Source organism: Prionailurus viverrinus, chromosome B4, assembly GCF_022837055.1.
Source record: "Prionailurus viverrinus isolate Anna chromosome B4, UM_Priviv_1.0, whole genome shotgun sequence".
In the NCBI taxonomy this organism is placed as follows: domain Eukaryota; kingdom Metazoa; phylum Chordata; class Mammalia; order Carnivora; family Felidae; genus Prionailurus; species Prionailurus viverrinus.
In genome coordinates, this window is record NC_062567.1 from 20,998,456 (window position 1) to 21,014,393 (window position 15,938).

At 36.3% G+C, this 15,938-nt stretch overlaps 1 protein-coding gene across 5 annotated transcripts in view; it reads left to right on the forward strand.

The window, feature by feature from the left end:
* The window catches only part of MYO3A (myosin IIIA), a 245,290-nt gene that overhangs the window by 16,554 nt on the left and 212,798 nt on the right, over nucleotides 1-15,938 (forward strand). For all 5 annotated transcript variants that reach the window (XR_007154139.1, XM_047867899.1, XM_047867900.1 and 2 more), the window contains exons 2-3: nucleotides 148-332; nucleotides 2,892-3,026. Coding sequence is in view for 4 of the 5 variants with exons in the window: in XM_047867899.1 (XP_047723855.1) it covers nucleotides 165-332; nucleotides 2,892-3,026 (303 nt within the window). In the remaining variant the exon portion in view is untranslated. The remainder of the gene's footprint in view (nucleotides 1-147; nucleotides 333-2,891; nucleotides 3,027-15,938) is intronic.

The window sequence follows — 15,938 nt, forward strand, 5'->3', positions numbered from 1 at the left end:
TAAAATTTTCTATAATTCTGAGTACATTTGGTTACAACTGTATATTTTCCATCATATTAGTGAAGTGTTAGATAATTTCCCTTGAGTTTATGTTGCCATTTAATATCCCCAATGAGATGTACCTGAAACTGTACTTTTTCTCTCCAGTGATTTAAACTTGTGAGATGCTTCCATTAACTGGAAAAACAATCATCTTTGATAACTTTCCTGATCCTTCTGATACATGGGAAATCATTGAAACGATCGGCAAAGGAACTTACGGGAAAGTTTTTAAAGTGTTAAATAAGAAAAATGGCCAAAAAGCAGCAGTGAAAATTCTGGATCCGATTCATGTATGTCACATTGTTGTTGTCTTCTCCTCCTCCTCCTCCTCCTTCTTCTTCTCCTAATTAACTTTGTTTTTATTTGTATTAAGCAGTTAAAAAATCTGTAAATATCTTGATTTGCCACAATGTCAGTTACAGTAGAAGAAAATGTAAAAAAAAATCTGTTAGGTTTTTCTTATTTATATGCTTAACATATACAATAGGGACCAAATACAAATAAGTAAATAGATAAATACAGGTCTCAACAGCTCAACAGTTAAGTCAGTGTTATTTTAGATTTCAAAAAATTGTAAGAACACAGACTCGGGTCTAGAGGTAATTCTAAAATGTCATCTTTGCCATATCTCTTTTTCTTCCTATATTTATTTAGGCTTCAGGCAGAATATCTCTTAAGCTAAACGAGAAATATTTTATTTTAAATTATATTTCTTTCAGAGATGGGAAATTTATTTTCAGGTTTGCTGAAATGTTTCCAAAGCAAAAATGGTACTCACTTATAATCAGGGTGGGTTACCTTGTAAAGAACTGATAATGTGCGTGGAGTCCTTATGGCCTTTTAAGTGATGCCCCAGTAGGGTCCTCTTCTGCTGTTTTTGGAATGGCAGTTGTGATAAGGGAAACTTCCAAGCCTTTTTTTGGGGGTGGGGGGGGGGGCTCTCAGAGCATGAAGAAACTGATGAGACTTTTTTTTCCCCCTGAGAATGAGAACTGGCTATTTTGTAACATTTTCAGCTCCTGGGAAACATGTAGCTCTCCCGTAGCACCTTGGGTGAGCCACCACGAGCTCAGTGATCACATAATCCCCAAACTTCTATTGAGAGCAGTTTCTTTAGTTACTTGACTCTTGCACAGGTGATGGAGTGTGACATGACAGAAATGATGTGATGTGTGTGAGAAGGACAGGACTCCTAGTCCTTGTCACAGCTCTTATACTAACAAACTGTAGGACCCTGCAAAAGGTCTCTGGGCCTCTGTGCATCTTAGGGTTGCTCTTTCTTTTTGGATTGTTTATTTCTACTAAACCCATTATAGCTACAGTGTTTCATATTATTTTGAGGAGAGGGGAGGGAGAGTGGGGGTTTATTTTCAGCAAGAAATTAGATACACTGGAGGGGGAAAAAAAAAGAACTATGCCTGGGCTTTACTGATGCTGAATGTTTTCATATTCTCTAATGGAAAGTTCTTATAATTTAAGCTGAAGGAGGAGAGACACAAATTAAGCTGTACCAAAGTAACTGTAACTCTCTCCTCTGGTCTACATAATTATGGTTTAGGGTCATGGTGGTAAGGGGAAGGGCTCTGGCCAGATCCCGTGTCTGGCCCTGTAACCAGTGTGTCTTCTTTTCTTCTACTCCTTAGTGGAGAAGAACAAATGAATTATGAATACAGATAGCCATTATCCTTTTATAATTTACTCATGTTTTGTATACTTTGAACCTTAAAAATCATCTTTTGTCCTATTGCTTTAATGAAATATCTGTTGATTTCGTGAGATTTGTTCTTTTGCTGCCTTTATTCTTGTCATAGTACATATATGTTTTTCTGAGAATTATTTATTTCCTCTTCATTCATCATGTCAGAAGTCAAATAAAAAAGATTTATAACCAAGAGATTATAATCTTAATAAAATAAATTTAAATGCGTCTGAGCATTTTACAGAGTGGTTTTTTTATTAAAAGAGTCTTACTATTATGAATTTTGATAGAGTAAGTGTCTATCCAAGAAAGGGATAAAATGAACAGGATTAGAAGGTCATAGGCATTAGACTTGCAGTCTCATTCTGGATCTTACACTAACCAGCTCTGTGACCAACTTCTCTGAGCTTTAGTTTCTTTTTCTAAAATTAGAGCTCTGGTCTAAAATTCTTTGCAGCTCTGTGATTACATGATTTTGTAAGAAAACAACATGGATGCTAAGTATTACTGTAAAAACAGTAGTGGAAGGGTTTCTCTTATTACTACTCTGAGTTGTTTCATGTTTTGTGGTTTTCTAAAACCATGACTTTAAGTGGTTATCTTGCATTTTTGTTGACAGGATAGCAATGTATTCTACTTCTGGCAAATGGGCCTTTACCTAATTTAAGGCTGTGTGCCATCTTATATATGTAGGAATTTATTGCTTATATGACTAGTTTTTGAAAGCTTCTAAATATCCTATATTTCAAAGAAACAAATGAACCAGCTAAAAGTATTTAATTTCAAATCAGTGGCTTCAAAACAGTGGCCACTAAAACAATGTTAACACTGCAAAGAAAGGAGTATCTTTTGGAATCTCCATGTATGTTTCTTTCTAACTACATACAAAAATAGTCTTTTATTTGTCCCTTTGTAACTCAAGGAAATTAACATAATTAGAGATGTATTTGATTAGCAGGAAAATCACAATCTCTCCCCTTAAATAATGGCATCAGAAATTTCAATGCCTACTACTGAGCATAATAAAACCTATTATTATAACCTTGCTTTGACAAAATTAAATTCGCTATTTGGTGGTCTACAGTATGTGCCTCTTTGACATAATTCATGTTTTTCTCATGGTTTTCTTTTTATGACCTTTTGAAACTAGGACATTGATGAAGAGATTGAAGCAGAGTATAACATCTTAAAAACGCTTTCTGACCACCCTAATGTGGTCAGATTCTACGGGATGTACTTTAAGAAGGATAAAATAAGTGGAGATAAGCTGTGGTTGGTTCTTGAGGTAAGTGTTTCAACATTATTCTATGTGTAGAAATTTACAGTGTGGTCTTGGAATGACTGAACGTTTGTGTAACATCAATACCATAAAACCATGGTTCCTTTAGTATGTTCCCGACTGCTCATAGACTCAATAGAATGTTGTGCCCCATTCTGGCCCTGTGGCTTTAAGACACAAGAGGAAATTAAAGAAAAGCCCTAAAGGCTATTAAAGACTAAAAGGAGACATCTCCACGATAAAAGACTCAATAAGCAAGAATTATTTTCCTTGCAGAAGAACAAGCTTAAAGGGACTTCATTATAATATTTATTTATTCATCTGCATTTTGCTCGGCTAACACGCGACTGAGGCTCTGTGCCAGGTGCTGGATATAATAGAAAATTAATGTAAGTGAGGCTTCATTAGACAAAAATGGTAAGCTGCGAGGTTTTTTTCTGTCCTCATTGAATACTAATGATATAAACTACAGAACCAGGTATTTACATTTATGGAGTAAAAACCTTATTAGAAATGGTATTGAATGCTGAATAAGTTGCCAAAGGGAAGCTGTAGAGTCTCCCGAGAGTAGGTTTAGACAATTCTATCTAATGCGGAAATACTAGAAGGTGCTCTCTTAAGGGAACTGCCAGTCCCAGAAGAATGTAGTTTTTCTCATTTTCATTGAATATGATTGAAGTGAGGTAATCATTAATTCTAATAAAATTCATAAGCATTTTTATTTTTGAACAAAATTTTTAATGTTTATTTATTTTTGATAGAACACAAGGTGGGGGGAGGAGAAGAGAGAGAGGGAGACACAGACTCCGAAGCAGGCTCCAGGCTCCGAGCTGTCAGCACGGAGCCCGACGTGGGGCTCAAACCCACAGGCAGTGAGATCATGGCCTGAGCTGAAGTCGGACGTTTAACCGACTAAGCCACCAAGCGCCCCTTCATAAGTGTTTTTATTTTTTTATTTTTTTAAATTTTTTTTTCAACGTTTTTTGTTTATTTTTGGGACAGAGAGAGACAGAGCATGAATGGGGGAGGGGCAGAGAGAGAGGGAGACACAGAATCGGAAACAGGCTCCAGGCTCTGAGCCATCAGCCCAGAGCCTGACACGGGGCTCGAACTCACGGACTGCGAGATCGTGACCTGGCTGAAGTCGGACGCTTAACCGACTGTGCCACCCAGGCGCCCCTATAAGTGTTTTTAATAGTTGCTTTTATCAAACTCCGGACTGGTAAAACCTTTACTGGATCACTATAGTAGCGTGCATTTATTGTGTTCATTATGATTTATTAGCGTTTGATTATTGTGTTTCTTTCAGAATGTTCTGTTGGTTTTTCTGCAGACATACGTGTGAATTGTATTGTTTTCATACTTTATATTTTTTCTATTCTTTAAATGATTTTTTAATGATTGAAATAAATGATCATTGTAAAAAATACTTGAAACTATAAAAATAACATTATGTACGTTAACATTTAACATATTTCCTTCATCTTTTTGTCTGTGTTTCAAATGATTGGCAATATCATTATTATGAAGTTATCCTACTTTTTTCACTAAATATAATTGCAGATAAACTTAATCATCTTTATCTTTTTCTGAATAAATACATTCATTTGGTTAATAAAAAGCAAGTAAAACCAAAAGACTTATAATCCAGAGCAGTAACAGCATAGATCCAGTTTGGTGGTGTTAACTTGTCCCGAGCACGTCTGTGCTTTGGATGCTTACCTGGAAACGCAGGGCTGAGCTTCTCTTTCATTTTCTAATCTGTGTCCTGGATTTTGGCAAGGTATTAATTGTGCTTCTGGAACCCTGCGTCCTCCTGCTCCACAGTGGAGTTCTGCCGAGCATCAGACCTTTCTAATCTCTCTCTCTCTCTGCCTCTCACCTATGTGGGATCCACTGTTCCCCAAATCGCTTGGCCTCCCCTTTCCAAGTTGACTTTCCTATTTTACATACCATGCAGTAGTGTGTGCCTCATTCTCGTTATCCACTCTACTGATGTCACCAAATCTCATGTCCCTTCAGGTCAGTTTCTCTAGGGAATAAAATCTCCAGTCTCTTGCCTGGATGTGTGTGTATGTGAGGAGTACTCTGGCAGGCTCCTGGATGTTGGTATTTTATATGTGAGATAAGAGGTTGTCAAGTCTTTTGATTCTAATCAAACTTCCAAAGGGTCCCTTGTTTTCTACCCCACCTCTCCCAACTCCTGGGTTAATCTGCTCAGGTGACCACAAAATAGCTCTCGCCTACTGCTTTATTTTGTGGCTTTCTCTGCACTGCCAAATTGGTCACCACTGGGCTTTCCATGTTGAAAAATTTTGTTGAACTCTCTTGTCTACGGCTCTCCTTTTTTCCATTCTCTTTTTTTTGTGTGTGGTTTATACTTTTTGATTCTATTACTAACATTTTAATGGAGATTCATGAATGAGAGGAAATAAATTTATATGTTTAATCTGCCACTTTAAATTGAATCATAGAGCCTTTCAAAATTGTAAAACAGTATTTTCAGGAACCTTTTCAAAATGTGAAACTGTATTATATTATTTTATAGAAATTTTAAAAATCTAAAAAAATTTTTTTATATTTATTTGTTTTTGAGAGAGCTTGGGTGAGGGAAGGGCAGAGGGAGAGGGAGACACAGAATGTGAAGCAGGCTCCAGGCTCTGAACTGTCAGCTCAGAGCCTGATGTGGGGCCTGGACTCACGAACCACGAGATCACAACCTGAGCCGAAGTTGGACACTTAATTGACTGAACCATCCCAGCGCCCCAAAATCAAGAAAATTTTTAAATAACCAGTTGTGTTCTTTAAAAATAGGCAATGTATTATGATTTCAAAATTACTTTTCCTCTATTGAGATTGCTTTATATTTTTAATTAAGTCACATATTAAAACAAAGCAAAACTTTTAGTCCTCTAAACTTTACCTAAGTGATAGAATGTAAATTAGGAACTGAAAACATTTTTCCTTAAATAAATGGAGAATTTTCTAAGTTTACCTCATGTTTGTGTTTGTATATTTGAGGTGTAATTCTGTGCAGACCCTTAATGCAGTCTTCAATAAAATTTTGAATCTTTATATCCTTCAAATTTGTATTTATTTAAAAAAATTTTTTAATGTTTATTTATATTTAAAAGACAGAGCATGAGTGGCAGAGGGGAAGAGAGGGAGACACAGAACTCATAGCAGGCTATAGGCTCTGCAGTGTCAGCGGGCTCGTACCTGTGAACCGTAAGATCATAACCTGAGCCGAAGTCGGACATGTAACTGACTGAGCCACCCACGCGCCCCCTCAAAACATTTTTAATAATGCATCTTTATTTTTTTTCCATATGGAATCATTGGTAGATTAGCATTTGAATGGAAATTCAGGTATTCTGCCTACTGTAGGCCTAAATGGGCAAGGGCACAAGATACAGTTCTTTGCCCAGGGTTTAAAAATATTAAATGGGATCGGTCATTGTCTTTTATGCCTATCAAATCTATATTATAATTATATTGTCATTTCTTAGTATTGTCAGTAGGAGTTAGGTAAGAGTTGGAGACTCCTGATCACAGTTAAATGTTCTTTTGTGAGAGGAGAGAAGATTGATTAAAAAGGTTTGGAACATCCAGTACAAGTAAAGCAGCTTCCTGATAACAATGAATCAGTAGGAACTTAACAGCTTCTTTGAACTTTCTTCTTGTATTTTATTATCACATGGAGGAATTGGAAATATCCCTAGATGGCTTGAGAAAAAAAAAATACTGGTAGTTTATTAAAATGGTATTTTGGAAGTCTGAATTAATCTGAACTTAGAGTATGAGGGAAAAAATAAAGGAAGAAGTTGGCCAACTGTATATAAGATAATTGATTTACATATGTAAATTATACTAATCACATATACACATAAGTGGCTAGATGCACAATTACCTGCTTTATAAACATGAATGGTGCAGGTGCTGCTTTAGAGGCACTTTCAGAAAATTGGCTTGTGGCATCAATACTTTATTCTACAAAATGACTGCTAATTATACCTCTTATTGTAAGAAAGCCCAAATAAATTACTTTGCATGAGGATAGGAAAAGAGTGGCCAGAGAGAGGATCTGATATTACCCAGAGTCATGCTAACAGCGCTGGGCTTCTAATGTGAATCTTCATAGGGTATGTTCTGCAGGGGGTGAGCAGTTGGTGACACCCCTCATTATCAGCTGGGCATGTGGGGAGGTGATTCCAGCTTGGACAAACTCCTTTTCACCATGAAATATCCTTTTATTTCTATTTCAATCCAGAGTTCAAATCCTAAGATAAATAATATTAACTCAGATCTTACTGGGTTATTTTCTCTATTCTTTCTTTGTGATTCCTAAATTATTTCGTTTACTTTGATATAATTTTTCTCTTTCCTGTATTTTTCCTTTGTATTTCCCTCTCCTTTTGTTATGAGTTTCTCAGCACGAATAATATACAGGGCCTTGTTCAGGAATTACTTCCTTCTGAATTCTCTGAATGTTCATTTTCAGATGCTAATTGTTGCCCAGATTTAGGAAGAGAGTACTCGTTGCTAGCTCTCTGAAATTCCAGTTGCATATTTGTAATGAAACTATCTAATAAGAGATAGGGTAGGAAGTTTTCTGCTGTGGGAACTGATGGAATGTCTACGGGGATTTTTACTGTCACTTAGTATTTTAGGTTTTCCTAATGATATAGGCATAAAGGGAGAACTTAATTTTTTTTTTACTTCTGCCTTATTTTTAAAGATCATATATATCTTCATTTCTACTTACTGTTACCGTTCTGGACTGACCTGCTTAGTTAAATGTGGATACTGCTTTTGGCTTTGTGTTTCCTTTAAGTGCTAAGAGTCTGTTCTTCAGAGCAGCCAGGATGGAGGGGGGCCAGCAAAGTGGCAGTTGGTTAGGTTTCTGCATATGCTTATCACTGACCCAGGAGACTAAAAAATAAGAGTCAAAATTGAGTTCAAAGTGTCTGGTATTAAGCATTTGCTATTGATGAACACAAAGGGAAAAATTGAGATTTAACTAGAATTTTCCCCTTCTCGGTTGGCCAAACAGCCACATTTTAAGGATGTAAGGAATCCAGTCTCCTGTCTTGGGGGCCCTTTGCTTGGTGTGTCCTCTGCCATAATGGGGTTGAAATTCAGAGTTTGGACATCTTTCTGTTAAGAGACTCTTTCCCTCGTAATCCAGTCTTAGCTATAACTGCTTCTTTCATGGTGGCGCTATAGATTGCATTGTTATTTATCGAAATTGGTCCTGATTTGTTCATTCTTAACAGTGACGTCGCTTTCTCATTGTTTGCCAATTATAGCAGTTTTTCTCTTTAAAATTATATCCCTTTCGGGAGATCAAAGACTGGAAATTACAGGTGGTATTTGGAAGCACAAAAATTCAGTGAATAGTCATAAAGTCTCTCAAATGCACATTTCAGGTAGTCGAAGTGGTTTTCATAGATATAAATACTACTTTCATTTCTCATGCATTATTGGTTATTCTGCTTTTATACTTACATCTAGTAAGTAAGACAAAACCTGTCACGAGGAAAGGAAACAGGCTAGAAAATGAGTTCACCATGAACAAATGGTTTTTATTTGCTCGGTTATTAACCCTTTAATGTTACTGTACAGGAGATAAACATGTATGCAGAAGGGGACATGAGGCCACTGCAGGTTTGTATATGTGGGAGGGGTCAGAGCAAGCAGGAGTGGGAAGCTGGGCTTCTGAGTTGCCCTAATAGCACAGCGTTGTTCCTTCCTTCCTTTAGCTGCGCACATTCGCAGTGGAGTAGCAGCCTGACAGGATGATTCCTTTCATGTTCTTAGGGCTGGAACAGCCCTTCCCAGCTCTCATGGAAAAGGCTGTTATTTGGTGTACTTGCATCAGGACAGACAGCAAATTACCTAAAATGATTTCATTTTATTTTTTATTTAAAGGGCAAGATGGAAAAGCAGTCTAAATGTACTTCTCCATGCTCTTCTAATGCAGGAAATCTATAAATAATATATATAACACTTGTATGTCTTTCTTCTGTAATAGTACTTCAGTGATTGCAAAAGCATCTGCTCTCTGAATAGGATTGAAATTTATAGCATTATTTCAGGGGGAGAATATGAGGTCACCAGAGAGGTTTTGACATTTGGTAAATCGGTATGTTTTTACCATCCACATTAAAATACTTGTTTTCTTTTCTTTTGATTTTTTTTATCAGAGAATTCTTGTTATTAACATTACAAATGTGTTATGGCATTTTTGCAAGACTTTTTAAATCTTTCAGAGTGAAGGCATTGTTTTATATATTGATTCAGTGGTTTCATGATTGTATACAAATTGCCAGACAATATCAAACTGCATACTTAAATGAGTCAATTATATTATATGTCAGTAATGACCTTGAAAATATTGCGATTGTATACAAATTGCCAGACAATATCAAACTGCATACTTAAATGAGTCAATTATATTATATGTCAGTAATGACCTTGAAAATATTGCGATTGTATACAAATTGCCAGACAATATCAAACTGCATACTTAAATGAGTCAATTTTATTATATGTCAGTAATAACCTTGAAAATATTGTTTCTAGTTTACACATTAGAAAAGTAATATGAAAATTTTATGTTAAGACTACACATTAGGAAACATCTATTATTAGGTGATGGTGCCCTTCTCATTAGTACTTTATCAATGTTTTATTGGAATGTGGAATTTGGTACATTGTTACCTTTCATTGAAATTAAGTCAGACATTCACACTTTGAAGAGGTATTTTCCAGACAGTGTGAAAAGATGGCCTTCTGTCATTTTGTATATGTGTATGTGTGTGTGCATAATTGTACAGAACATAAGTTTCTAAATCCAGTCATTTGTTGATTCCATAGATATTATGTTACTTAAGGCCAGGCCCAAGGTAGAGTGATCCATACTTATTAGTGCCCCTTTCTGTGTTGGTAGGTTTTGGGCATTCAGTAGAGAACCAGAAAAACTCTGTCATCATGGTGCTTATAGTCTACTGTTGGAGAAAGACAACTTAGAGCTAAATAAACTAATTAACTTAGTATACATTTTTGTTAGCACCAGGAAGAATATAAATGATATGTCAATAATGAAAGAGAAGACCTTTTATGAAAAGAGAAGTCAAGCCCTATTTGAATTTGTAACATTTTAATCTGTCACCTGAAAAAAAGAGATAATTTTAGTTATTTTATTTTTTGTTTTTTTTTTTTTAATTTTAACATTTATTGATTTTTGAGACAAAGAGAGACAGAGCATGAATGGGGGAGGGTCAGAGAGAGGGAGACACAGAATCTGAAACAGGCTCCAGGCTCTGAGCTGTCAGTACATGGCCCGACGCGGGGCTGAAACTCACGGACCGCAAGATCATGACCTGAGCCGAAGTCGGACGCTTAACCGACTGAGCCACCCAGGTGCCCCGTTCTTTTATTTTTTGAATATACCCTCCAATACTCTCAGGATCAGAATCATCTTCATCTCAAAGCAAAAGCTCTGAGAATGAGGTCTTGGAAATTTTTTTTAACAAGTGCTAGAGTGATTCTTATCAAAGGTAAGTTCAGAAAAAAACATTGTCAGAGGTTCTCAAATTTCAGTGTGTATAAAAATAATCTTGGACTTTTGCTTCTGGGCATGGTAGTAACTTGTGTCATCATGCTGTTGAACTATAAATAACTAAAAAGCTGAATAAAATACATTTTTATAGATAAACGCTTTTCAAACATTGGAAAAGAGCTTAGGATGGTGACATTGAGAAAGGAAATAAATAAGGGGAACTTGACAATCACCTCAGCTTTATCCTTGGAGGCAATTTTCAGACCACAAGCAAAAGGAAGGCATTCCCATGGAGGTCATGGTGATCTTGCTGAACTGAAAAGACTGGAAAAGCAGTGGCTGAAATATGCAGAATAAAGATGCTAAGCAGGAAGAAAGCTTCAGAAATATGCTTAAGGGTTTCCTTGAATATTTGATGGAAAACCAAGCTGGATATGTCTGGAGGAAGATTTCAGGAAGTTGGGCAAAGAACCAGGAAAGAATTGCTGAAAAGCTGTAATCTGAACAACTACCAGAGTTTGTGCAGGTTTGAAAGATGCTTGAGTTCTGACCAACCAGAATGGAGAACTTTATTAAACACCTGAGGCATTTAGTAAAGACCCTAGAAAGGTTATTCATTAGAAAAAGAACTAAACTAGCCCTAGAATAAGAGCTACCCTACGCACACCCATAAAAATTTCAAAAGCAAGGCTTTACAGGTTTAAGTTGGTCCACAAGCACAAATTAACTGTATGCGAGAACAAAATTCAACATTGATTAATGGAAGAACACAGAATCCAGGGATTCAAATATAAAATGAATAATGTCTAGCATCCAGTAAAAAAATTATTAGATATGTGAAGAAGCAGGGAAAAGTGATCCATTATCAGAAGAAAAATCAGTCAATAGAGAAATAGACCCAGAAATAACCCAGGTGATGAAGTTAGCAAGTAAGAACTTTAAAACAATTACAAATGTGTTCAAGAATTTCAAGGAAAACCTGAACACAGTATTGAAAAACAAAGTGGAAACTAGAAAAGAACTGAATGTAACTTCTAGAACTCAAAAGTACAGTATCAGTAGGGAAAAATATTACATTGAATTTAACAACAGATTAGAAATTAAGTGTGTGGAAGTAAAGATTGGTGAACTTGAAGACAGGAAAATAGAAGCTGTCCAGATTGAGCAGGTAGGAAAAAAGGAAAGGGGCAAAAGCCCCTGTGATCTATGGATCACTACATGTATTTCTAACCTACATGTAATTACAGTCTGAAAACAGGTGGGGTTTGGGGGAGGTAATGGCTAACATCTTTCTGAATTTTGTGAACACTAAATGGCTGCAGATGTAAGAAGCCTGAAATCTGTCTTGTAGGATAAACAACTCACACAAAGATATGCCATAATCAATATGTCAAACACTCATAATGAAAAAATAAACAAAAGCACCAAGAGGAAAAAGTAAACTTACATGTAGGAATCAAAGAGTGGCCACGGACAACCAATGTAGTGGAATGGTATCTTCAAGTGCTCTCAACAATTCTGTGTACAGTGAAAATGTTGTTCATAAAGGCAAAATAAAGACAGATATTTTCATCAGAGAAAAAGAATTTACCACCAGATACATGCGCTATAAAAAATGTTAGGCTGAAGGCAAATGATTTCAAATGGAAACTCAGCCCTACAAAATGAAAAGAAAAATACTGTTAGTGGGAAACATAAGGATAAACAAGAAACTTTTGATTTTTATATTTTAAAAACATTTTTAATATTTTAATTAATATTATTCTAATATTTAAAAAAGAAATCATGACTTAAAGCCACAATTATAGCTCTATGTTTTGGGGGTCTTAGAATATAAAACTAAGGGGCGCCTGGGTGGCGCAGTCGGTTAAGCGTCCGACTTCAGCCAGGTCACGATCTCGCGGTCCGTGAGTTCGAGCCCCGCGTCGGGCTCTGGGCTGATGGCTCGGAGCCTGGAGCCTGTTTCCGATTCTGTGTCTCCCTCTCTCTCTGACCCTCCCCCGTTCATGTTCTGTCTCTCTCTGTCCCAAAAATAAATAAACGTTGAAAAAAAAAAAAAATTAAAAAAAAAAAAAAAAAAGAATATAAAACTAAAATGTATGGTAAAAATAGCAAAGGGACCGGAGAGGGAAGATGGAAATACGCCGTTTTAAGAGTTTTATGTTACATGTGAAATGGTGTAATATTATTTTAAGGTATACTGTGGTGAATTAAAGATGCATATTGGAAACACTAAAGCAACCACTAAAAATAAAAATGAATAAGTATAGCTAATAAGCGAATAGAGGACAAAATGGAATACTACAAATATTCAAACCAAAGAAAGTAGGGAAATGGGAAAAAAGAGATCAAAAAGCAGATAGAAAAAATAGGAAATAAATAAGAAGGTAGACTTAAACCTAAGTATAGTTGTAATTACATTAAATGGGAACAGTCTAAACTCTACGTTGTAAAGGCAGGAATGGTCCAACTGGATGAAAAGCAAGACCAAATACAAACACACTTTATTATTATTATTATTGTTATCATTTAATGTTTATTTATTTTTGAGAGAGACAGAGCCTGAGCAGGGGAGGATCAGAGAGAGGAGACACAGAATCTGAAACAGGCTCCAGGCTCTGAGCTGTTAGCACAGAGCCTGACATGAGGCTCAAACCCTCAAACTGTGAGATCATGACCTAAGCCCAAGTCAGACACTTGACTGAGCCACCCAGGTGCCCCTGCTTCTTTTTTTATGAGTTCTGTCTCTTTGTTGATATCCTGTACTTGATGAGACATTGCCATCATACCATTCCTTACTTTTTAAAGCATGATTTCCTTTAATTCTCTGAACATGTTAATAAATCATGCCTTGAAGTCTTTGTCTGCTAAGTTCATCATCTGGGCTCTCTCATGAGCAGTTTCTGTTGCCTGCTGTTTTTCAGGTGTATGAGTGAAATTTTTCTGTTTCTTTGCATATCATAATTTTTTTCGTTGAAAAGTAGACATTCTAGATTATAGGAATTCTGGATATTGATAAGGGTTGGGGGCTTGTTGTTGTTTGCTTGTTTGTGGTGACTTGGCTGAACTATTTTGGGGAAGTTTATCCCCCTTGGTAGGAAACCTCTGATGTTGCCTTGGGCATGGGAAGTCACCCTGGGATGGCAATGGTTTTAACAGTGCTTTCTTTCCCAGTCTCTTTCCCTGATCTTTCTATCAAGCAGTCTGTCTCTAATGTTTTAACACTCAGTTAATAGGTTCCACTAATTGCCAGCTGATTCCTCTATTGTTTTCAACAACATCCTGGGGCAAAAATTGCTTCCAGGTCTGATCTAATTAAATTCAGACCTCTATGCGCAGATGCTTTTTGAGGCTAGTACTTAGGAGGTTTTTCTGACCCTAGGAGAACTATTCTTAGCTGTTTCTTTCCTTGAATCTCTCTGCTAAGCTAGCTGGTCTGTGGTTACTTTCTTGTTATCATGGGGTTACCAGGCTCCTTGTAATTACTGGAGCCTCCACTGTTTTCAAGAATACCCTTAGGCTTGGTCTTCCCCACTCTTACTCTCAAATAATATAAGGTCCAGCTTTGGTGCTCTCTATTTTTGTGGCCTGCCTCTTTCCCAGGGCAAAATATCTGAGCCACTCGTTGGAGCCGGCAGCATGTCTTGGGCAGTTGCCCACATCATCTTATTTTACAAGCAGGGCTATGGATCAGAAAGGTGGACTCTGGTCTTCTCAGCCAGCTTTACAGCACAAGGTCGAGGAAGGGTAAGATATGCTGGTGGTCTGCCCCTCCTAAGAAGATACTGTAGACCTTGAATGGGAGCTGGCAAGAGAGGACTCTATCTTCTTGGTGATACTCAGTCGCCCAGAGTAGAGCTTTTATCTCTCTGACCTGGTGATAACAGGGTGGCTCAAGTGCCACACAGAATCTTGCTGTTCTTACCAAGATTTAGTTATGTTCTCAGATGTTTCTTCATTTGCTGTATGTCCTTACAACAGTTTCCAAAGACTTTAAATGGTTGTTTATTTTTATAATTTTTATTATAAAACATAATACAGGTATAGTTATTTCATGGGGGAATATAGGTCCACAGAGTTCTTGGGAGGAAAAAAGTCTTATAAAATCTTTAAGAAAGAAATAATGAGTCTTGTTGACTCATCTATAATGCTGGGATTATACTGACAAAAGAAGGCAAAGATGTTACAAGAAAAGAAAACCATAATCTGACATTCCACATGAACATATATGCAAACATCCTTCACAAAATATTAACAAATGCAGTAATATATTTAAAAATGTTAATATATCATGACTAAATGGTACTTGTCCCTGTAATGCAAGTTAACTAAAACTTAATGTGGTTAAACATTAAAATTCTCTGCATCAGAATTCACTCCATTAACAGAACCAAAAGGAAAAAAGTCATGAAAAACCTGTGCCAAAATTCAATACCTCTTTGTCATAAACACTCTCAGGACACCAGGAATAGATGGAAATTTTACCTAACAAAGTGCATCTACCCAATTTTTTAAAAAGTGAGCAAAAATTTTAGACTCTTCACCAAAGCATATATATAAAATATGTTCAATATCTTTAGTAAAATTTAAATTAAAACCACAATCCACACTATAGCACATACCCACAAAATGACAAAATTACAGGCTGATAAAACTGAGTATTGGTGAGATTGTGGGGCACGTTGAACTCTTGCATGTTGCTCGGGCAGTGTGAAACGGTGCGGCTATTTTGAAAACTGTACAGCAGTTTCTTATAACATTACACATCAACTTACCATATGACCCAAGTTTCGCCTGTAGGCATTCACTAAAGACTAATGTCTATAGAAAGATTCAAACGTGAATGCTGATAGCACTTTCATAAAATGGGCAAAGGAAAGAGTAGAGTGACTTTTAGAAAATACAAGTTTCTGCTTTTGTGGCCTCCCAAAGAATATGGTCAGACTAAGCAAATGGCCTTAGAGTATTCCCAGAAGAAACAAAAAACAGTTTGAAGTCAGGAAGACTTGCCTGACCAAATATAATTCTTGTTAAAAAGCTATAGTTATTAATATAATGGATATTGTTGCAGCAAAAGCCAGGTAGATGAATGCAATGAATATAGAACCCAGAAACAGAGCCATAAAGGGGGAAAAATTGAAAAGTAACAAAAGTCAGAAATGCCAATTTTAGAAATTAGTAGTCTTTTTTAGAAATCTGAGTAAAAATATGCTCTCATAACAGTATAGACAGAATACGTGTAGAAAACATATAAAGGCTGTCTTTGGAAGTTAGTTGTAATGGTCTGTTTATAGAATCTCATCCCTTTTGACTTAGGTTGTTTTTTTAAATGTTTGACTATAGCCTGAATTGAA